At 34.5% G+C, this 23,592-nt stretch overlaps 3 protein-coding genes across 3 annotated transcripts; 2 read left to right on the forward strand and 1 right to left on the reverse strand.

Annotated features, from left to right (window-relative positions):
- The first annotated feature begins 1,075 nt into the window (after positions 1-1,075).
- On the forward strand, positions 1,076-7,403 carry LOC133877641 (beta-glucosidase 12-like). The gene is made up of 13 exons (XM_062316029.1): positions 1,076-1,258; positions 1,403-1,472; positions 2,450-2,508; positions 2,589-2,664; positions 2,759-2,836; positions 2,934-3,021; positions 4,996-5,251; positions 5,345-5,460; positions 5,571-5,788; positions 6,440-6,471; positions 6,694-6,796; positions 6,885-6,993; positions 7,081-7,403. Exons 1-13 carry the CDS (start codon positions 1,109-1,111, stop codon positions 7,247-7,249), a joined length of 1,524 nt encoding a protein of 507 aa, XP_062172013.1. The 5' UTR covers positions 1,076-1,108; the 3' UTR covers positions 7,250-7,403.
- A 1,672-nt stretch (positions 7,404-9,075) lies between these two features.
- Positions 9,076-9,942, reverse strand: LOC133877652 (cytochrome P450 714C2-like). The gene is made up of 2 exons (XM_062316042.1): positions 9,691-9,942; positions 9,076-9,603 (listed from the first exon to the last, which is right to left on the reverse strand). Exons 1-2 carry the CDS (start codon positions 9,940-9,942, stop codon positions 9,076-9,078), a joined length of 780 nt encoding a protein of 259 aa, XP_062172026.1.
- Positions 9,943-13,982: 4,040 nt separating this feature from the next.
- On the forward strand, positions 13,983-20,110 carry LOC133877802 (beta-glucosidase 12-like). Its single transcript, XM_062316215.1, has 13 exons — positions 13,983-14,141; positions 14,269-14,338; positions 15,303-15,361; positions 15,495-15,570; positions 15,810-15,887; positions 15,976-16,063; positions 17,269-17,524; positions 18,142-18,257; positions 18,627-18,844; positions 18,947-18,978; positions 19,439-19,541; positions 19,647-19,755; positions 19,851-20,110. The coding sequence occupies exons 1-13, from the start codon at positions 13,983-13,985 to the stop codon at positions 20,017-20,019; spliced, it is 1,533 nt and encodes a 510-aa protein (XP_062172199.1). The 3' UTR covers positions 20,020-20,110.
- Positions 20,111-23,592: the final 3,482 nt, after the last annotated feature.

Consider the following 23,592-nt stretch of genomic DNA (forward strand, 5'->3'; position numbering starts at 1 on the left):
CCGTTCATGGCCGTGGATCCCTTAGTATTTTGAAGTTTTTAGATCTGAGGTTTTTCACCTTAGATCTACTAACTTCAGAAGACCTTTCCACCAAGCGACCCACTCCATCGGAACCACAGCTCTTCCCCCTTCAACCCACTGTCAGCCGTTTCATCGCCCGGCACTTCGGTGTTGGCGCGTGCAGCCCACGCTCCAGATCTGGACACTGAGCGCACTGATTCACACCACTATCTGCTGCCAAGAAGAATTTCCAACAAGGTTTCTTCACCTCTGATGCTTTGTGATAGGTTTATGCTTTATGTTTTTCCTTATCTATATTTTTTCTTTGCTGGGTTATGGTCTCTTTTAGAGATCCGTTTGCTGGAAGTTTTGTTATGTTATTTGTGGTGCCAATCCTCTTCTATATTCAGATTAGTGGCCACCCAACCCTCTCAAAGGGTTTGTTTTGGACCTGGTTGAAGTCTTTTGTATAGGTCATGCCCCTGTTCACCACTGATTTGGTTTTTAATCCGCCTTGTGCCGACCAAGCCTTGGCTTTGTTCAAGGCAAATAGGGCCGAAACATTTTCAGTTTCTCTGGAACTGAAAACTCACCATTTACTCGTTGGTTACCATGTTACTCTTCACGTTGGTAAAACTTTTTTCAGATTTGGGTTTATTGTTGGAGAACCCACTCCTCTGCATTAATATTTGTATCCTTTCCGGTTGAATGAGAATTCGTACTTAAAAAAAAAAAAAAAAAAAAAAAAAAAAAAAAAAAAAGAAAAAGCTACATGGGAACTCATGCACGAGGCAAGCCCGAGTCTTGGACCTGCAAAAACAAAGGAAGAGAGGTTGTGAGAGAGATTGGCCCAAACGAGCTGAGGGAGGGGGAGATCGATCTTTGGGCCTTTGCAAAAGGAAATTTAGTCTCAATAACATAGCAAGAAATGTAAATCTGGCCCAGACATTTGTTGTATGTATTTTTATTTTTGAGAGACCAATAATCATTTAAATTTTGTTTTGTTTTGTTTTTGTCTTTTTCTTTTGGGAAATATCATTTCCCTTTTCTTTTAGTGCTCCACTACAAAAAGGCCAACGAAAAAATTCCAGCCAGGGAAACCAAAACTATGATGGCGTTTGAAGGCTATCTACTCTTAGGCCTTCTGGTGCTTCTTGGCTCATTGACTAGCAGTACCGGCGCCCATGAAACTGTTTCACTCAACCGGAGCAGTTTCCCGGCAGGTTTCATTTTTGGGACGGCATCATCGTCTTACCAGGTTAATTTGTATTAAATTTTCATTATATATATATATATATATATATATATATAGAGAGAGAGAGAGAGAGAGAGAGAGATAGAGAGAGAGAGAGTTATTCTTCAAGTTTAATTTCCTGAGATGTCAAGTGTATATATATTCCAGTATGAAGGTGGTGCAAAAGAAGGTGGTAGAGGACCAAGCATCTGGGACACCTACACCCATAAATATCCAGGTCTCTCTCTCCCTCTTCAATCAAATCAAAGTATATATTAATATTATGCCATATTGCATTAAATAATATTACTGCTGATAGTAAAGACGAAAAAAAAAACCTTTCAGTTGATTGAGGATCCAAAAGGTTATACAGATCAGGAACAAGCAAAATATATATGATCTATATATATATGTGAGTTTATTCTTACAATCTTCTGGATTTTATAAAAATATTTTTCTTTTTCACAAAGCATTGGCTTAATTTCTTCAATGTCTTGTTTTTCAGTTAATATGCTAGTGCTGATTCTTGTTCCTAAAGTTTTGATAAAAATAATTTAGTATATGTATTCGTAATCTGTCCAAATTATTTTCGATAAAAAAAAAAAAAAAAAAAAAACTAAGTCGGTAAGATTATGAACTTGTCAAGCTATATTTATGAAATTAAGGGTAAGCCGACGTGGGAGTAAATATAACACTCCAAAATCATGAATCATGAAAAACATGCATTATCTTCTTTCAACAGAAAAACTAAGAAATTAAATAAAGGAAAATATTGAATGAAAAAGCCAAGACTTCCCGATCGAGATAAGGTTTTTGAAAATTGTAACTATTCATGACCAGCGATGGCATCACATGTGGCAAAGTGGTGGGTCACTTGATTGATAATTGATATCATTCATGACTTCGTGCTTGTTTATTTTGTCGCTAACGAGCCCATATATAACCATATTTCTATCGTACGTCTTCTTCAATATTATATAATATATTTTTATTATTATTATATTTATTTTTCTGTTCTCCTTTCCTTAATTTCTTCCTTAATTGAACATATATAGGCGAGGCGACCGAAATGCCCGTATGATAGTGCTGGCCGTGAGGAGTAATTAAGTACTAGTTTTAGTTATAGCTCAAATGACTGGATAGTACGTAGTGAACAAAAAAATCCCTTTATTATCCCCTAAATATAATGTGAACTTAATATGAAATTAATTGCAGGTAGGATAACGGATGGAAGCAACGGAGATGTAGCCATTGATCAATATCATCGCTACAAGGTAGGTATCACCCTCATAATAAAAAAAATGAATAGAAAAATTATGTTCGTAACTTGTCTTTTTGTGATTATATGTTACAGGAAGATGTGGGAATTATGAAAGAGATGGGTTTAGATGCATACAGATTCTCAATCTCATGGTCTCGATTGCTACCAAGTAGAATTCTCGTTTTTATTAATCCCAACTTTCTGAAATAAAAATGGAAATTATCAAGTATATCTCACTTAATTTGGAGCTCTAATTATTTCAGAAGGAAAACTAAGTGGGGGTGTTAACAGGGAAGGAATAAAATATTACAATGACCTCATCAATGAGCTAGTAGCAAAAGGTCATGATTTATTGTTATTAATTATGTTTCATCAACTTAACATAATGAGGTCATAATTCAATCGCTATAGTTTGCTATACATGACTGATGAATGCAGGTGTACAGCCCTTTGTGACACTTTTCCACTGGGATCTTCCCCAAGCCTTGGAAGAGAAGTACGGTGGTTTCTTAAGTCTTCACATTGTGTAAGCATCTAATGCTTGACATGATCAAATTTATTATTATTACTATGATGATAACTTATATATATAGTTTAAAATGATCGAGGACCCATTTGATCATGGATGTTAACATAGGCATTGCAAAAGCTAAGGGATCGATGCTCCAAATTTGAAGTGAAACTTTATTTGTTCATGATTTCGTCTATATATTTTCTTCTGGTTACTGGAAGAATCAATGACGGAGAGAGGGGGACGGAGAGAGGGGGGGGGGGGGGGGGGGCATGGCCCACCCCAACTCTTGAGAAAAAAAAAAATAAAGTAAAATAAAAAAAAAAAAAAAAAAATAAAGTTTTTTTTGACCTATTGGCCCATAGTAAGAAATTTTTGTGGCTCAATTCTTGGTCCTTCCTTTTTATCATCTCTTCAACTAGTTTCATCTCATTTGGAACGATAGCTTTATTGTCAAAAAATTTTCTTTTAATATTTCACGGGTAGTAACGGACATGCATGTTTGAGAATGGTAACAATGGAAGGAGGTTTACAAAGTTGTAGAGATTTTGTTCAAAGTAAATGAAAATGGTTTAGTAAATCAGTGTATTGGAAGAAGACAAATGTGGATTTGAAGAGTCGCACGCCTGACAAAGTTCAATTTCCTAAGGATGTGTGGCCAAAGATAACGTGAAATAGAGACTCATTTCAATATAACTAGATGGCATTAGAAAAGTCTAGAAGATATGTATTTCATTTGTTGTGTTGCGTTTAGCATAATGTGTTTTGTGTAGAATATAGTGTGTTTTGTATAACAGTTAGTGGGCTATTGTGTTAGTTAGAGTGGATTGTTCTAACAAAATGAGCAAGGAAATATTAGTTTTAAGATCCATGTCATTCAAGTAAACTCTTGCGAAAACGTCGAGAAACACACAATTCATCTAACTCAAATTTCTCAATTTTAGTACAGAAACTGAGATCTTTTTTTTTTTTTTTTTTTTTTTTTTTTTTTTTTTTTTCCAAAAAACTCTTTTCAATTTTGCTTATTAATTTTTAATTTGAAGGGAATAATAAAAATATCAAAACTGGGTTATGTTTAATTTACTTAAAATTTGCCTTAATATATATTCATACTTTAACCTCTACTTAAGAAAAAAATTTGTTTGGCCCCCTCCCATTAAAATGTCTACTCCGTCCCTGGGAGGAATGCATAGGTCTACTGATTTAGAAAGCAAAAAGTAATCCTCTTTTGTGCCCTTTTATTCTTTGTGAAAACTAAAGTTAATTGATCCAGGGCGGAATGAAAATTAAGGTCTAATTAAGGTAAAAATTTTAAAATGGAGCCTTTTAATTTTAAAATATTAATATAATAAAATTTTATATTAAATGTTAAAAAATTAATTTAAAAAAAATCCTTTTTTGTTTTTAGCTTTCTGAGATGTAAAATTACTAACCAAATTTTTATGTTCAAGTCTTGTTATTTTATTTATTCTCAATAGATATTATGGTTAATACATTTTATATTTCTTAATAAGATAGTCAATTGTAATAACTAGGATTTAATTAGTTGTTTGATAAAATCAACGGCAAAACTCATAACAATGACCAACTAAAATCAACAGCTTCTCATATATAGTAACAAAAAGACTTTAAACATGTTACGTCACTTTTTTTTTTTTGAAAAAAAAAACTTTCTTTCAAAACTCTAGTAGCATGTCCAATAGTGATCTCCTCTCATTTTATATTTCTTAAGGCCTTTTAACTTTCTTTCTTTTTTCTTTTTTTTTTTTTAAAATTTTTTTTTTTTAAAATTTTTTTTTTTTTGACAAATTTAATATAAAGATCCATTTTTTAGGGGTCCTAAGCAAAAGCTTTATTCGCCTTACCCCATTTGAGTCGGCTCTCACTAGATCTTTAGACCACACACATAAAACAATGATAAATAAATGCACGATATTGTCATGTGTGATGTTCTAAATAGTATGGATATTTGTGCATTATATCATGTAGGGATGATTTTCGGGACTACGCAGAGCTTTGCTATAAGGAATTTGGCGATCGTGTGAAGTATTGGATCACTCTAAATGAGCCATGGAGCTACAGCTTTGGTGGTTATGGAAGTGGGGTATTAGCGCCGGCTCGATGTTCCAATTGGCAACATCTCAATTGCATCGCTGGAGATTCCGGGACGGAGCCATATCTAGTGTCACACCACCAGCTTCTTTCTCATGCAGCTGCTGTTCAAGTTTACAGGCAAAAATATCAGGTTCCACATAATTAAAAGAACTCTAGCTTTATTCATTGAGGATGAATTGGCTTGAGTGCTTGTCTTGATTAAGAAAACTTTTACTTCTTCCAGGCAGCACAAAAAGGCGTTGTAGGGATAACGTTGGTATCGCACTGGATGGTGCCACTCTCTGACGCGAGGCACCACCACAATGCGGCGCTAAGAGCCCTTGATTTCATGCTTGGATGGTGCCATTAATTGCCTAACTCTTTGATGTTATGGCCGGCTTTCTTCAAAACCTATTCTAGACATCATTTTTTTAACAGTTTCCATGGGGTTTATGGCTGCATGCATGCAGGTTTATGGAGCCCTTGACCAATGGTGAGTATCCACATAGCATGCGATCTCTTGTTCGAAACCGATTACCCAAGTTCAGCAAAGAAGAATCGAAGCTGGTAAAAGGGTCATTTGACTTCATCGGATTAAACTACTATACTGCTAGATACGCAGCCTATGCACCTGGCCTTAATGCTGGAAATGCAAGCTGCTTGACTGATTCGCGTGCCAATCTTTCAAGTACAAACTCAATCAATGCTAGAGAGCTTTCATTTGTTTTTAGAAAAACTTCACTAACACTCTTAATCTTTCGTCATTTTTCCAATTATACTTTTCAACTTAAAAAAAATGACAATTTAAGATTTCCGTCTTTCAAAAGTTTCAAATGTCAACCATCTCTTCCAAATTCAGCGTTAAATCCTAATGGAGGAAGTGAAATTCTCAAAATGTTAGCTCTCGTTTTTCTTTACAAAAAAACAAAAGAATAACAAAGTGACTCAACATGAGTCACAGGTGACATGCCGTGGGTCTGGTATTTTTGAGAGGCTAAGATTTATATTTTTTTTTAATTATTAAATCAAGGTATTTTTTTTTTTTTTTTTACAAATATATTAGGGGTTTTTTTAAAAAAGTTTCATTCATTAACCGTTTGATCTAACTCTAAATTTGGACGGGATGATTGACATTACAAACTTCTGAAAGATGGTAACTCTAAATTGACACTTTTTAATATTTAAGGGTATGATTGCAAAAATGATGAAAGATGCAAGTAAAGGTTTCCTTTGTTTTTTCTTATGCATTCATGTTAACTACTTTTTCTTTTCTTTTTTTTCTTTTTTCAATTTTTTGTTTTTTGTCTTTTATTTATTTATTGTTTTTTTTTTTTGGTAGCTCAGCGCAATGAAATCCCCATCGGTCAACAGGTTTGTATAAAATAAACCACTTTTTTTTTTTTTAAATAGAAAAATTCATAGTTAATGGAACATATATATACCTTATAGTATAGCACAAGTGTCCCTTTTAACGCACCATCGTATATAGTAATATATAGATATGGTGAGTACACAACTAAACCTAGCTAGAAAATTCTTGAATCCATTTGAATTCGAATATTTTTTGCTCAATTTCTTTAAGAGATGTTGTAGGCTGCTTCATATTGGCTCTATGTCTATCCGAGAGGAATTCGAGAACTTCTGCTATACACAAAGATGAAGTACCGTAATCCACTAATTTATATCACAGAGAATGGTAATTTTCTTTTGAGTTCTTTAATCTTGGTCACACACACATATATATAAAATCATCGTACTAACTAGAGAAATACAAAATTTGAAAGGAATTGATGAGTTTAATGATGCCTCCCTGCCGCTTGAGGAATGCCTTGCAGACAGCAATAGAATTGATTATTACTATCATCATCTTCGATATCTTAATAGTGCTATCAAGTAAGCTGTACTTAAGAAATCTCTCTCTCTCTCTCTCTCTCTCTCTCTCTCTCTCTCTTTTAATTTTTTTTTTTTTGGTACATATAGGGATGGTGTTAACGTTAAGGGCTACTTTGCATGGTCATTGTTGGACAACTTTGAATGGTATTTAGGTTACACGGTTCGTTTTGGGTTCAACTACGTAGACTACAAGGATGGGTTGAAAAGGCATCCAAAACTTTCTGCCCATTGGTTCAAGAATTTCCTCAAGAATTAATAGACATGCAACAATCCTCATGTTTAAACAATCGATCTACTAATATTGGATCGTGTCCAAAACATGCATCAACACAATAAACTTATGATGATCATTTGATGAAATGTTTTATATGACACTACATTAATTAACTTATTGTGAAATCTTACACTGATCTGAGTTCTTATCACCTGTTCCCGATTTCTCCTAATGATTGTAAGCAGCTAATCGTAATGCGGGCTAGCTTGAATGTCCTGCTAACTGCAGGCAAGCTCAAATATATAAGTTATCTATACAGCACTTTATAATCGTTTTTCTCATCTTTTACCACCTATATATATATATATAATTGGGACGTACATTACCAAACTTAAAATCTTAAAACTATAAGTTTGAATCCAATTATATTATATATTCGAGAAAAAAACTCTACTTAACCTCTCAAATTGGTCTCAACTTGTAATGTTTCTTCTAAACTTTTAATTTTTGCAATGTATGTACTATGCTTAACTGCCAAAGGGGTTAAGTGAAAAATACCTTACATGAGATAAATAATTAAAAAAAAATTAAAGAGGGAAAAAAAATTTAGAACGAAAAAAGAAGCAAAAAAAAATAGAAAAAAAAAAAAACATAGATTCAAAACAAGGAGAGGATAATTTTAGAAAAAGAATAAGAAAAGGAAAATATTTAGAAAAATAAATGAAAAGGAAAAAAAAATGGGGAAAGTACACTTTACCCCCTAATATATTAACGTATTGGCAATTTGACGTCCAATGTTTAAAAATTGGTAGATAACCTCCTTAATATAACAAATTTTGGCACTTTAAACTTTCCGTCGGCTTAATCCGTCCAAAGAGACGGAAAAGATGTCACATGCGTTGCACATGACACTAAAAGCTTAGCTAGCTTTTCAAAAATACCCCCGTTCAAAACGGTGAGTTTCCACTCTACACTCTCATACATAGCAACTAAGTTCCAAGTCGAGTCGTACCCGCCATCGACGAGTCTCCAGCGGAGCTAGTTGTGGACACGGAGAAGTTCTCGGTGGTGTCATCGCCATCGAACGATACTCAGCCAACGTAGGAAGAGTTGGCGGCCAAGGCAATCATCCCCGTAAAGAAAGAGTTTCTTTGTCCTCCACCTCTACCGGTCTTCAGTACGTAGATGTGGTCGTTTCCAGCAAAGACTCCACGACCCATATATATAGGACTTAGGAGTAACAGCAGCAATGGTGACAACACAGTTCGTGGACGTGGGCATGAACACTATATTAAAAGCTGCCATGATCGTAGGGATGAGTAACTTTGTTTTTGTTGTTTACTAAAACGCCCTTGCCATCTTCGTCCTTCTTGCAGCTTCCATCATCTTTTACAGGTTCACATATTCATCTACTCCAACTCTCCTAACTCAACAACTACTTTGCACTGCACAGTACTCTTCTTTAACATTTTCTTTTTTACTTTGATTTGCAGAAAAAGAAGTCTTCCTCCAGTAACTTCTTCAATTTTGTGTAGAATCTTTCTTCTTGGCCTGCTAAGGTGCTTTTCTTGTTTAATTGAGATAATAGGAGTTCAATACACACTCAGTTACTCACTCACCATAGCCATGGCGACCCATTTCAAGCTCCACCCATTCGCTATCATTCTCATTCTCCTCTTAAGGGTTGTGCATGTTCTCGTGTCTTTGTTTAGAAATGCTTAACTTGGACTCTTAATACTGTGCATGTTCTAGTTATGGCTGGCTTAATTCAGTCAGGGTAGTCTAGAAGTTGCATGAGAATTGCAAAAACAGAGAAAGAGATGATGAAAATGAGCTCCAAGTGCAAAAACAGGTCATCTGTTCGCACACTATAAAACAGGGGAGAATAGAGGATGAAAATGACCGCTTGTGCTGCCTTGTTGGTGGCGAGGCAGCAACAAATGAGACCCACAAGCAACATGAAGGCCCATGCTGAGCCTAAAGCTTGTGCCCAGTTCAAGTAATGCTCCATCTTGATGATTGTTCCCTGTTGCCGCTTCCTTTCCTTCCTTCACTGCCTTGAGAATCAAAGTTCGGACCTTTTTTTCTAGCCTCCATGTTTCTCTGTTACTCTTAGTTGGAAGATACTGTAAGTGCTTGGGTTGGAAAAGATTAAACCTCACTCCAGGAATACCCTTTGCAACCTTTTTAGACATGTGCTCTTGAAGTGCTCTAAGCTTTAAAAAGACCTCTTCCCCTTTGGAATAGCTGCTCCCAAAGCAGGCTCTTGAAATCACATCTCCGAAAAAGCTTCTCATATATTCATCAATGTGAATATCTGCAACTCCACCCTCACTTTCTACCCTCCATGAGTTCACTACTGTCATCGACGACTCCACCATTATGATCATCATGCCCTACATACTGGAATCACATTCATTAGCGTTAGCTTCATATTTTTCAGAAAAGTGTAGTCATGTACGTTAAATATGAAGCATATATACCTTAACCTTCTCCATATATAGTTCGGGAGCAATGATTTTCCTCTGGTGAGCCCATTTTGCTTCATTTGATGTCACGATCCCTTGGCCAACCAAAGGATCACTACGCTCTTTGGATTGATTGGAAGGCCTTCCAAAGTCTAAGGAAGTGCATATGCTTAGAGGATTCCGGAGTAGCAAAAGGGGTGAAGAACTACACCGAGCAACAGTTACTAGCCGTTGAAGAGTGTAGTTCTTCACGAAAGAACTGATCATGGATGGTTGAGATCAAGTGTAGGTCATGTACAACAGGTTCTCAGGTTATTTGTTATCACTGTTTTTCTTCCAACAGGTTGTTGTACTGCACTACGTAGCAGAACTGAACAAAACCAGGCTTGCAGGAAATCAAGGAGGGAAATAATACAAACGCTGCGTTTTCACTTCTTGGGACTTTTTATACACGTCTATTGTTGAACATGCAAAATGGAGAGGTCGGTTTCCAAGCCAAGAAGGTTCAGGGCTCGGCTAAATTCATCGACGGTGATGATGCCATCGTTGTTCTTGTCAAAGAGATCAAATATGCGGCGGTGAAGACTGAAGATGAAGGCTATCTCAGTGAAAATGTGATACATATTGTGAATACAGTGAATATTTGACGCCGGAACAGAATAGCGATTATTCTGTAGGCTAATCAGTAAGTAATTTGCAAGGAAGAAACAAGAAATTCACCCCAAAACAGAGATAAAACTCTGAAATTTGATAATTGATCAATAACAATGAACTGTCGAAAAACACCCACAAGCCGGGCTTAAATAGCTGAAAATTAGGTTTAGGAGAATTTTTGCCAAAAATAGCAAAATCCTGAAAACCCTAATAAAACGAAATACTTAATAAAATAATTATTCTGTCGAAAATCTGGTCCAAATCGGGCTCAGAATCACCTCCAAAACAATAAGCGAAAAGTTACCATAAATGGCAAAAAATATCTAAAATTAAGGTTTTGACAAGGAAAACAGCGGATTTTGGGGCTCGAAACGAGGCGCACCGAGCGAAGCTGGTGGCCACGACGTGCGCGCCGAAGAGAGCTTTCCGAATTGGGGTCATATGCGCGAAACAGATACACGTAGCCAAAGTTATGGCCAAATTACTGCGGCGCACTCGGAAATTGCCCCAATTAGGTCAGATTACGATTTCTTGCTAATTTTGCGCTGATCCGCCTGCTCCAAGTAATTCAGCGCCTTTATTGTGCAATCTGACAAATCAGCGTCATCAGACTCGGACCCTCCTGCATCAATATTGAAGTCGTTGGTGCCGGTGATGAGCCTTGCCGGTAAGTCATTGGCGAAGTTGGAGAGCTCGTTGATGGCAACCTGGCTCCCAAATAGCAAGGTACCCGATTCCAGGACGGGAAGGGGCGGCCCGGGTCGGGGTCGTAGGCACGCTGCAGAAACCGAGTCGGAGGATGGAGCCTCTCAAGGACCCAAACACGGGAGACCCGATTGGAATGTTCCAGGAGAATGGCAAAGCTAGAGCTTGGGAGAGGAGAGCTTGAAGATGGTCCCAGGTGTGAAACTTACTGTTTTGAATAGGGGTATTAAAAAAGCTAAGCTTTAAGTGGTGACGTGCGTTGGACGTAACCTCTTTTCCGTCTCTTTGGACAGATTAAGACAGAAGGTTTAAAGTACCAAAGTTGGTTATATTAGGGGGGTTATCTACCAATTTTTAAGGAGAGTAAAATGTACTTTCTTAAAAAAAAAAAAAAAAAAAAAAAAAAAAAAAAAAAAAAAACATATGAAGAGAACAAAAGCCATAAAATACGGTTTTTTTTTTTTTTTTTTTTTTTGGTCATTTGGGGCATAGAAGGCGAGCATTGCACCCCCTTTGGTAGTTAAGTAGGTGCTAAAATCAAAAGTTTAAGGGGACATTACAGTTTATGAGATGACGAATAGGGTAAAGTCCACAAATTCTCCTCAAACTTTCACTCAATTGACAATGTTTCCCATAAACTTTCAATTTAGACAATGTCCCCCCCCCCCCCAAAAAAAAAACTATCAAAAATTGCCAATGTTCCCACCAATAACGAAAATACCCTTAATAAAATTAAAAAAATACAAAAAAGTAAAACTAAAAACTAAAATAAAAAATAAATACATAAAAACCAAGGGTGGCCAAATTTAAAAATAAAAATTAAAAAGCTTTCGTTTTTTTTTTTCTAATTAATTTTTTTTTTTAAGGAAATTAAAAATTTTTCATTTTTTTTTTAAATTAAAATTTTCAAACTTATAAGGGTATTTTTGTTTTATTGAAAAAAAAAATTAGGGTATTTTTTGTCTTTTTGCTGGTCTTAGAAGGGACATTGACAATATTTTGATAGCTTGGGAGAGAGACATTGCCAATTAGGTGATAGTTTGAGAAAATATATAAATTTTTTCTTAAAAGTATAATTTCTCCATTATATTAGATTAATAATTCATATTTATTATATCTATATAAGGTGAGACTTAATCTTGTATATATACTCGCACGTACATACATCATGTATACTTACAATTTCCCCCCTCACATGTGACTCCATCGTGACATCGATATACTTCCCTTTTAGCAGATGGAACTGCATGCCATCGGACTTTTCGTCGACTTAATCAATTGCCGGCATTGACTAGCCGACTTGTTCACACAAGTCACAACCAACAGACGTTTGGATCGAAGGAATAACCGGCATACTCGCAAACGAGACCCCACAGAAAAACTAACACATACAAGAAGACATACAGGCCGGAGTACTAAAATTAAAAAGAAAAGTAGCTAGTCTCTCTGCAACAATAACCTAGAGCAAGTATTGTGTCTATATATATGATTGTATATAAATTCAGCTATATGGTTCTTATTTACAATATTTGACTTTCTTTTAATTTTTTTTGGATTTTCATTTCCCTGTAATATTTCGGTTAGAAATCAGAGATAAAAAAACGAAGAAAGTAAACAATAAAAGAAAAAAAAAATTTGTACCAACTATATGTATTTATTGATGCCTGATCGATTTACATGATGGAGTATTTATAAAAGAAAAATAGGAGACATATATAATCGGTGGGAATTAACTGCGTGATTATTCTATACATACATGGAAGACATTTCTGTAAAAAGGAAGATCGATATTATATCTTTCTTTCTGGAAACTTGGTAGCCGGTAGGTGAGCGATATAATGAAAGAATTGGTGCAAATTGTCTTATTTTTAGTGTATGAGTAAAGTGTTTGGTTTTACAATATAGATACAAGGCAAGTAACCATCCATGGGAACTATTTGTGGGCGTACATACATATGAAAGCAGGAATGTTGTGATGCTTGTTATATATGTAACAGAAGGAAGTAGCTAGCCGTTGGTGGTGATATTAAGAGAAACAAATCAGTGTAGCCGTTGGTGGCCGGAGAAGATTTCTGTAGCCGTTGGAGAGGCTTAAGCTGTCGTGGGATCCCGTGGTGATTGGTACGTGGCTTAAGCTTGTCTGGACCATGAGCTGGACTCATGGTATATATTCTCGCTTACATTTAATTCCTGGCTAGAGATTCCTTGGTTAATTTGTCGTAGGTGCGCAGACCTTGCTCTTAGAGTCTTAATTGCTTTCCTCTTTGCTCAAATTTCCTTCATCGACAATTTCAGCTTAAAAACTACTCCATGCTCACCAAAACCATCAATATATAATTGAATCACCGCAATAGTTAAAAAGCTCCGGAAATACTTTATGAAAATCGGTTCTCTTACTATATATCAACACTTATTTAATTATTGTAATTTTTTTTTATTTTATAGATTAATTATTGTAAATTTTGATGTGACGGCATGAGTAATTATATTTCTAATTTGTTTGTTTCTCTTTTTTTAGTACAATTAAATTAAATAATTTAATGTTATTATATATGTAAATAGGAGGACAACTTAGTCTATAAAAACGTCATATATTCATTTGTATGTGAGAAGTACAATTTTTTTTTTTTAATTACAAGAACAAAGTTGAAAGAAATTTTTATAAAAAAAAAATGCATTTGCTCTTTTAACTTCGTCTTTGGAACTGAAAAAAATAAAAAATAAAAGTGCTTCTTACATGTTAAGGAATACATGACATTTTTATAAATTAGATTAAAGAAAATTTTTCCAACCCAATTTGAAGGAAATATTTGTCCTTGTCATATTATGATTCGAAGGGCGCGCATACATGTCCCCTTATTTTATTTATTTTTTCTTTTGAACTAAATTATTTAGCACTTCTCTATAAAAAGGCCTATCCAAAGCTGCAGAGGATAACCAAAAGCAGTATGGCATTCCAGGGTAACCTACTTTTGTGTCTCTTAGTTCTTCATGCCTCATTGACTAACAGCATTGCTGTTAGACCAAACCATTACAGTATTGCTTCACTCAACCGGAGCAGTTTTCCGGTAGGCTTCATTTTTGGGACGGCATCATCGTCTTATCAGGTAAGTTTTTCCGTTAGGTTTCTAGCTATATTATAGTATTTCTTCTCCTGTCCTAAGATTTCTCAAGCATGCATGCATGATGAGTACTATTATGTTCCCATGTGAAGTGCATTCTTTCTAAATCCAGTATGAAGGTGCAGCAAAAGAAGGTGGTAGAGGACAATCTATATGGGACACTTACACCCATAGATATCCAGGTCTCTCTCTAATCTCTCTCTCTTCTCAAATAAAATGAAATTTTGAGTTACAAATGCATATTATTGATATTTTGTACATCCAATGTCATCGCTCAAAAGAAAAAAAAAATATAACCCCAACTTTTTTGGAATTGGATTGCGCATTTAGATTTCGTTTAGTACGTGAAATATCTCTGATTTCATAGGTCAAACGTGTGGGATCCAAGGTTACTAATGCAAATAAGGTTTGAAAATTTCTATTGTGAAAGTCGAACCCTAATACTTGTCCAAGTACTACTTGGCCTGGGGATTACTTTGAGTCCAATAAACTACCACCACGGATAGTTAACTAATTAAGATAAAAATATTGAGAATTCACCGTAAATGCTCCAAGTGCCTTAAATCGGTTCACATGCGCACTTGTTAACGTTGGAATCGAATAATACAGGCATGGAAATTGACAAACTGCATTTGGCCAAATTATATTCATGTCATCAGAGTCGTGCTCAGAAAAGGATAAGCCAATGTTATTGAATAAAAAACAGTAATCAATAATTAATAATAAACTTCCCATCTTCCCCATAAAAAACCCAAGAACGAAAAAGAATAAATTGTATATAGGTCAAGACTCCCAGCAAAGACACCACATACGGCAAAGTAGCTGTCCACTTAATGATAGAAATTAATTAGTTTATAATTTGTGCATGTTCACCGCAAGCAATGATGAATGACGGTCCCCATAAATTCTTTTTTAATCTTGCGTACCAGAATAACTCTTATAAGAAATTGAAATAAATTTAGTTTATTTTTTTTTAATGCCCGTTAATGATTAAAAGATAAACACGATTTTATGAAACAACGAAAGAGTGTAGGAAGAAAACACCAAATTTTTCTTCAAGTCATTTCAAATAAAACTCCATTTTTTTTAACTTTTTTTTCCAAGATCTATTGATCACTTTTAACATGCTTTACAATGAAATTACAGGTAGAATAATGGATCATAGTAATGGAGATGTAGCTGTTGATCAATATCACCGCTACAAGGTATGATGCACAATATAAAAGAAACAAAGAAAAGTCACTCACATTAACCCCTAGTTGTGAATTATTAACTTTAAAGAGAAATATTTTTTTATGATTTTGTAACATTTAATATTTTCTAAATTATATGATACAGGAAGATGTTCACATTATGAAGGAAATGGGTTTAGATGCATACAGATTCTCAATCTCATGGTCCCGAGTTTTACCAAGTAAGTTTCTCGTTTATATCGATTAATCTATTCTTTGTCATAAAAATCTGATTAAATATTAATTAAATCATCCATTTTTCATTTTTAAAGCAAAGGTTCTAAATTAGAATTTTATCTCCGTAATTCATTTTTTAATTTAATTAAATATTTTAGGTATTTAATTTCACTTATTAAGAGAGAATTTAACCATAATCACACGATTGGACCGGGTTGGTTTATTCTTTCTTTAAATGTGACAGCTGGAAAGCTCTGTGGGGGAGTGAACAAGGAAGGAATTAAATACTACAACAACCTTATCGACGAGCTCCTATCCAAAGGTCATGATTCAATCTCGATCATATATCATCAATTTCATTATCATGTGTTCATAATTTACTCTCTGTAGTTTACTATATTTGAATGCAGGTCTAAAGCCCTTTGTGACACTCTTCCACTGGGATCTTCCCCAAGCCTTAGAAGACGAGTATGGCGGGTTCATAAGTCCTCAAATTGTGTGAGTGACAAATTACCTTTATGATCCTCTATTCACTTGATTATAAACAGACTTGCACATATTATTAATATCTCGATCACAATTTTAAGTTGATCGGTCACTTCACTCACTTGACAGAAGGTTAACAAGGCTAGGTCTTAGTGAGCAGATCGAGGAGAGGGAGAATATCAAATTCTCTCTCTTCACTGCTCCGAACCCATTTTTGAGGGAAAAACATAAAAGCTAAAGGGAAAACTATATTTATCCCCTTTAATTTATTACTCAATTTACAATGTCTTTCTATTTTTCAATTTGGCTAATGTACCCTACCAATCTAATATTGGGATTGTAATGTCTCTCTTTTGTTCCGAAGAAGACAAAAATGAAAAAAAAAAAAAAAAAAAAAAAAAAAAAAAAAAAAAAAAAAGCCCAGAAGAAAAAACTAACTTGTTGCAACGCTGTGGCCGGGTTAGTTTTTTTCTTTGCTTTCTTTCTTCTTTTTTGTTTTCTTAAGGATTTTTATGGGTATTTTGTGTTTTGGGGGCAAAAGTAGGACATTCCAATCCTAATGATAGATCCGTATGGTACATTAATCAAATTAAAAATTTTAAGAGGACTTTGCAAATTGTATAATAAATTGAGATAGATAATTAATTAAGTGTAGTTTTCTCTAAATACAAATATGGAGAATTAACCCAGATGATCGATTGGCCTATATAGCTAGCTAATACTATTCTGTGTTGTTCGTCTGTTCGTACCTGAGATTGCTAACATTTTGGGATTCTCCAAATTTGATCAAACTTAATTTATTTTCTCTTAAGGTTAATTCCATTAAAATACTCATTTATTGGACGTTTCCTCTTTACAATCTCAGGCAGACCTAATGAAGCATTTTCCAAGTTGGACTCTTTTATCATTTATTGGTTTTAGCCTTATAGATCATATAATTTAAGGAAACTAAAAATTGCCTTGCTCTAATTATATATAAACAAGTGGATCAGACTTGGGTCGAGTTTCAATTACAAGTAGACTCATTGGGATTGGAATACGCTTTTTTGGTATTCTCTTATGGGATATGTGCCCAATCCCAACAGTCTAGGTCTAATTGAAACTAGACATAAGACAAGTATTTAACAAATTAAATGCATACTCTGAAGTCAAAGTCTAAATAATTTGTGTTTTATTTTTATTTTTATTTTTTATTTTTATTCATGTATAAACAAAAGCCATGATTTTCGGGACTATGCTGAGTTTTGCTTCAAGCAATTTGGTGATCGTGTGAAGCATTGGATTACACTAAATGAGCCAACGAACTACAGTATTTTTTTTTATACAATTGGGTTGTCAGCACCGGATCGATGTTCCGATGGGCAAATTCTGAATTGCACCGGCGGAAATTCTGGCACAGAGCCATATTTGATTACACACTACCAACTTCTTGCTCATGCAGCCGCCGTTAAAGTCTACAAGCGAAAATATCAGGTTCCCTATATAAATTGAAATCAAAATGTTTGGAAAAGTACACATATTCCTTTTAAACACATAATTTGTAATGTCTCTTCAAATTTTTAATTGAAGCAATGTCTCCCTACCAAACTACCAGAAAATTACAAAATACTCATTTTGTCCTCAAAAACACAAAAATGCCCATAAAATTGTCATTAAGATAAAAATACTTTTATAAATTCAAAAAAGAAAAGGCATAGTGAAGAGCCACAGTGGCCGTGGGTCACCAGTTTTTTTTTTTTTTTTTTTTTTCTAATTTTTTATTTGTTTGTTATTAAGGGTATTTTTGTCATTTGTTGTATATTGCAATTTTTTGATAGTTTGGAGAGACATTACTTCAATTGATAGTTTAATTTAGAGAGGACACTACAAATTGCTTGTTAATTAGTTTGAGGACAATATGTGTACTTTTCTTCAAAATGTTTTAATTTATGTATATCCTAAATAATATTCACCATATGCATCGAATGATCAATTATAAATAGGTGATCGAAAATTATTTTATATTAATTAAAATAATGATTAATGCTCTAAAAACTATCCTTTTATTTCACTACTATCTTGTGCTAATTCTAAAATGCTAAATATTACAGGAAAGACAGAAAGGGTGTATAGGGATAACACTAGTGGCAGGCTGGATGGTGCCATACTCTAACTCCAGACATAATCGTAACGCCGCACTACGAGCCCTCGATTTCTCGTTGGGGTGGTAAGTGCTAACTGCTTGAATTTTATTTTATTTTTTTAATATAATTTTATTTTATTTTTTTAATGAGTAGGCTTTAATAATAATAATAAAAAAAAACTAATAAAAAGAAAAAGAAAAAAAGAGAACATATGGGTTCGATCAACTAACAATTAAGCACGGGCCAAACAAGGCCAAAAACACTTGTAGTTGGCTGGTTTTACAATAACATGCATTTAGAAACTCCCTACTTTTATCCTAGATATATTTTGGTCCATATATTGCATATCCACTAATTTCATTATGATCTAATCTGCCTAGGGCAATTAATTAAGGTTTTATCCTATATTAATTGGTAGGCACGACATTTATTAGATCGATGGATTATTGCAGGTTTATGGACCCCTTGACCAATGGTGACTATCCACATAGCATGCGATCTCTTGTTGGAAACCGATTACCCAAGTTCTCAAAAGAGCAATCCAATATTGTAAATGGGTCGTTTGATTTTATTGGATTAAACTACTATACCTCTAATTATGCAGCGAATGCACCTCAACGCAATGCTGTAAATGCAAGCTACACAACAGATATGCGTGTTAATCTTTCAAGTAAGTACAACGTACAAAACTCAACGTAACGCTTGATGTTATGATTATAATTTGCTTATGAAACTAATCGAATTAGACCATGCCTTTTGGATGTGGCTGCAGCCGAGCGAAATGGTATTCCCATTGGTCCAAAGGTGTGTACCAAATAAATCAATCCCTTTTCTTGTACTTAATTGAACATACAATAGGGTACTAATTAATTTGCCTATATAACGACAGAAATACTTTTTAGCTTTGCTAATTTTTTTAATTAGAATAGCTTAGAGTTTTGAGATAAATAGTGATTGAATATGGTATCACAATAACTAATGTGTCTCCGTTGACATGTAGTCACCTTCCATTTCAATTCAATAATCGACGTATATATATCAAAATACTTGCATTTAGATTGATTAAAAAGCCATTCCCATCCTACATAGGTGTATGGTTGGAAACTATCATTTACTTGCTCCATGCATGTTTTTGGCAAAAGAAAAATATCGCGACAGTTCTTCATACATGCATGGTACAAGTCTTTTAGTCAGAAAAACCTCCAGAAAATTATCTTTGTAAAATTCCTAACCAGCTCCATTTCTTTATATGACAATAATGCAGGCTGCTTCCGATTGGCTCTTTGTCTATCCGAGAGGAATACGAGATCTTTTGCTTTACACAAAGACAAAGTATGATAATCCACTAATTTACATCACCGAGAATGGTAATTAATTCCATCAAAATTTTCAATATATACCACAACAAGAATTATATGGTAGCTAGTTAATTATATTTCCTTTAAAGCTAAGATAAGATCCCCTTCTCACAGGAATTGATGAGTTTAATGATGCCTCATTGTCGCTTGAGGAAGCCCTTGTGGATAACCATAGAATTGATTATTACTATCGCCATCTTTCCTACCTCAATAGAGCTATCAAGTAATATTAATTAAGCTAGTGCTTAACAACTCTCTCTCTCTCTCTCTCTCTAGTTTTTGCAAGTTTAATTTCTTTGACGTTCCTCTTATGTATAGGGTTGGGGTTAACGTGAAGGGATACTTTGCATGGTCGCTGTTGGACAACTTCGAATGGCTTAATGGTTACACCGTTCGATTTGGTATCAACTATGTGGATTACAAGAACGGGTTGCAAAGACATCCAAAACTGTCAGCCCATTGGTTCAGAAGCTTCTTGAAGAAATAGCCAGACATGATGCTTGCTTAATCTGAACTATATCTATTCGTAAAGGGCAATTAATGTCCAATTATAAATAAACAGAAGATCATATCCTCGATCTCTATCTAGCTATCTGGCTTAACCTTAAATAATGTCACTGTTCTCTTTGGAGGCAGTCCTATATGCTTGTCAAGTAATGAATTGCTTTATATATATGTAGCTAGTATGTACTAAATGAGAAAGCCCTTCAATTTGAACTATTTGTTAACGATATTGGAGTAATGCTTGTAAATACACAACTATATATCTCACTATGACAACCTAGTAGGGTGTAGTAATCTTTGAATTAATGAACCCTTGTTAAAAAAAAAAAAAAAAAATCCAAAAGCGACTAGATGCTGTAAAATTATTTAATGGTACAAAAGTTCTTGTTGATACTAATTAAGAATATTAACAATAAAATAAATATATTAGACTCTAGGTACGCTTACCTTTGTTAAGGACGCATTTCCAAATATAAAAGCTAAATGACCAAACCTTTAATCTTTTCTTGTGAATAATAATCTTAGAAGGGTTTTTCTTTTTTTCTTTTTTCTTTTTTAAGTACACGTATCATTCTCAAACTACCATCTCATTGTTAATATATCTCTCAAACTACTGGTTGAGTTAATGTTCCTCTAAACTACTAAATTTGTCAATGTCTCCCAAAGGCCAATAAATTTGGGGAGATATTAACATTGTGTGGTAGTTAGGTAGTATATATGTTTTCCCAGTTTTTTAATTTTTTTTTTTTTAAGAGCAATAGAGAGAATAAAGAAAGTATATGATGAAGTTCATATTAAATTCCTCTTGGTTAACCTTTTTTTTTTATAGACGTCAATGTAAGCTGGTGTTTTTACTAAAGGTCATAAAAATGTTTAATGACCAAACGGTCATAAAAGTTTGGAAAATTCAATGGTCATGAAAACATTGAAAAATAGTTAATGACCAAACGGTCATGAACGGTGTGTAATTCAATGACTGGTGCCAGCTACATATCAACACTACTAGCAGCTGGAACTTCAAAGAAAAAATTGGGCTGAATAAGAAAAGATGTTTGTAACACACACACCTACACTAGACATTTTTACCTCAGCAAGATAGATTAGTTGTAAGATTGTTACATGCATGGCACATTGGCGAAATAGTTTTATGCGAAAACAATCTAGTGGAGGAGGCCGGGATCGATAGAGACTTTCTACAATTGGTTGTCTGAAATATAATTAATTGAGAGAGAGTTTTGATGGGATTTACTTATATGAATACAAAGGTTTTACATTATAAACTATTCGAACATGTGACAAAATGTAATTTGATCAACAAATTGCAACGAATCTCGATCCGTAGAGGTGATGCCGGGCCCTTGGCTCACCTATTTGAAAAAGTATTGGGAGAGTTCTAATACATGTTTTACAGATCGGCCCGGCCGGATAGATATTGATCGAGCTCCATTTGTCAAGACTCTCCCCATTATCTGTCAAGTTGCAAGGAACGTACAAACAACCAGCTACAGGTGATGCCGATGCAGTGGTTAACAGACTTTATCATTGCAGAGGCTGATCCATGCATGCAGTATGCTGCAGGGTTTAAAAATCCAATAGACTAATTGATAGTTCCCATAATTGAAAAATAATTTTTGCACAACATAAAGGTGCAAACTATTTACACACCAAGACAAGGAACTCATCTCCCTTACATATTTGGGAAGGCTTTTTTCCTATGAATAGGCCAAGTTTTGGCCACTGGACCATTTGCTTCGATCGTACGCGTGGTGGCCGGGGGAATATTCTAGTTAGTCTATGCACGCACGAACACCGTGGATGCATATCACTTTGATCAAATTATTGTTTTCCTTTGAGCTGATTAGCCTTTCAATTTAAAAGTGAAAAAATTGTAAATCACATCTCTTAATTTTTTTATTTTTTTTTTCCACTGTTGAATATAAGTAGACAAATTTTATGAAAAGAATTTAGCATTGGGTGGTTAAAAATCCTTATCTAATTGAGTAAATTTAGAGTAAACACACATTCAATTAGATGGATCTTTGGAGCAATGACTTGTGTTTTTTTTTCATTAGAATTTAGATGGGATTCAGACAATAGACCCCCAGCCTATTGCCATTGTTTAATTATATGCGATAAATGGATCGTGATTAAAGGAAAAGGGCCACACGCTATCCATGGATCTGCAGGCATCTTTTGGATATATATATATATATGGATCTGCAGGCATCTTTTGTTTATATATATATGTTTCACGTGATGAACATAAATTATTAAAAATTAATTGTCTATTATTGCTCGAATAAACAATTAAGGTATATGCCACGATAGGCAGGGCATGTTATTTTTATTCAGAGAATATAAAGTTTCCAAAACATGCCGATAATGATGAAAGGATTGTTACAACAAACCCTAATTAAGAAACCCTATTCCAACAACAAAAACATGTCCTTTTAGACAGGAGGGCCGGACGAGCAGTGGTGAGACAAAAAAAAAAAAAAAAATGGTCGGACAAGTCCAACTAAGCTATGAAAGCATTTTTGATATAAAATTCAGTTACTTTTTATTTCAGGGTACTATAAAGCATTCGGGAGGAGACAGTTTATGAAGAGGAGAAAATTCATGATTAGTGTGTAAATATCAAATATTTGATTGTACGCGATCTTAAAATTTAATTGTTTTTCTTAATAAGATTTGAATTATTTTCGCAAGCCGTCACAGACCTTAACGATAAATTATTACCTATATATTCATCAAATAAAAATTAAGAATTTTTTAAAATGATTTATAAGAATGGGTTCGTGAATCTAATGATGCAATCTCGTATGATCAAGTCCAACTATAATAAATTTAATCTTATGTGGATTAATTTTTTTTTTCTTTAACACGGAAAGAAATTTTAGTAAATATGTAACTAAATATGATTTCCCAAAGAGGACGGTGTAAAAAACTTGGCTTCCTCTCCACGAAAAGTTTTCTACGACTTGTGCTCCAAGTTAGACTGTCGTGCTAGAGGTGTAGGTAAAACCCTCTGTTACTTCCCTCCTCCCTCCGTCATGATCATATAAGGGAAAACAAAATTGGAAGAATCTGATCGATCACAGGACACCATGTGCATGGGTACGACATATCAGATACTTTCTTGTAAAGACTTATCCTCAACGATATAATATTGTCTACTTTTGGATCCTCCGAACTATACTTCCGAGGAGATCACTCATCCTGATACTACTTTCGCAGAAGCTCGCTTAACTGTAGAATTCTAATAAGTTCATAGCCATCACGGCATTAAAACGAGTTGTGTCAAGAATGATGCGAATATACATATAAGCACATCATCATTTCTATACCCAGGTGATGTGGGATGTCACATTAATCACCCCCTCTTGAAACCCAAAATTTTCACTAGCGACCCTCATGGGATCACCCTATTCTTGGCATCCCAGCGAGTGTCCGCTAGCGACCCCATGGGCTTATGCACACTCCTATCTCAAGCTGAGCAATGACTCTGATACCATTTGTAACGACCTATTCCCAACGACACAATATTATTTGCTTC

Source organism: Alnus glutinosa, chromosome 9 (assembly GCF_958979055.1).
Source record: "Alnus glutinosa chromosome 9, dhAlnGlut1.1, whole genome shotgun sequence".
Lineage (NCBI taxonomy): Eukaryota > Viridiplantae > Streptophyta > Magnoliopsida > Fagales > Betulaceae > Alnus > Alnus glutinosa.

Excerpts from the sequence above, each read along its gene's own strand:
- LOC133877652 (XM_062316042.1), bottom strand. The coding sequence starts at position 9,942 with ATGATCAGTTCTTTCGTGAAGAACTACACTCTTCAACGGCTAGTAACT. Across the intron at positions 9,604-9,690 it reads TATATATGGAGAAGGTTAAG|GGCATGATGATCATAATGGT; the intron begins GTATATATGCTT and ends TCCAGTATGTAG.
- LOC133877802 (XM_062316215.1), top strand. The coding sequence starts at position 13,983 with ATGGCATTCCAGGGTAACCTACTTTTGTGTCTCTTAGTTCTTCATGCC. Across the intron at positions 16,064-17,268 it reads TTCATAAGTCCTCAAATTGT|CCATGATTTTCGGGACTATG; the intron begins GTGAGTGACAAA and ends TATAAACAAAAG. Across the intron at positions 19,542-19,646 it reads AATTTACATCACCGAGAATG|GAATTGATGAGTTTAATGAT; the intron begins GTAATTAATTCC and ends CCCTTCTCACAG.
- LOC133877641 (XM_062316029.1), top strand. The coding sequence starts at position 1,109 with ATGATGGCGTTTGAAGGCTATCTACTCTTAGGCCTTCTGGTGCTTCTT. Across the intron at positions 3,022-4,995 it reads TTCTTAAGTCTTCACATTGT|GGATGATTTTCGGGACTACG; the intron begins GTAAGCATCTAA and ends TATATCATGTAG. Across the intron at positions 6,994-7,080 it reads TATCTTAATAGTGCTATCAA|GGATGGTGTTAACGTTAAGG; the intron begins GTAAGCTGTACT and ends TGGTACATATAG.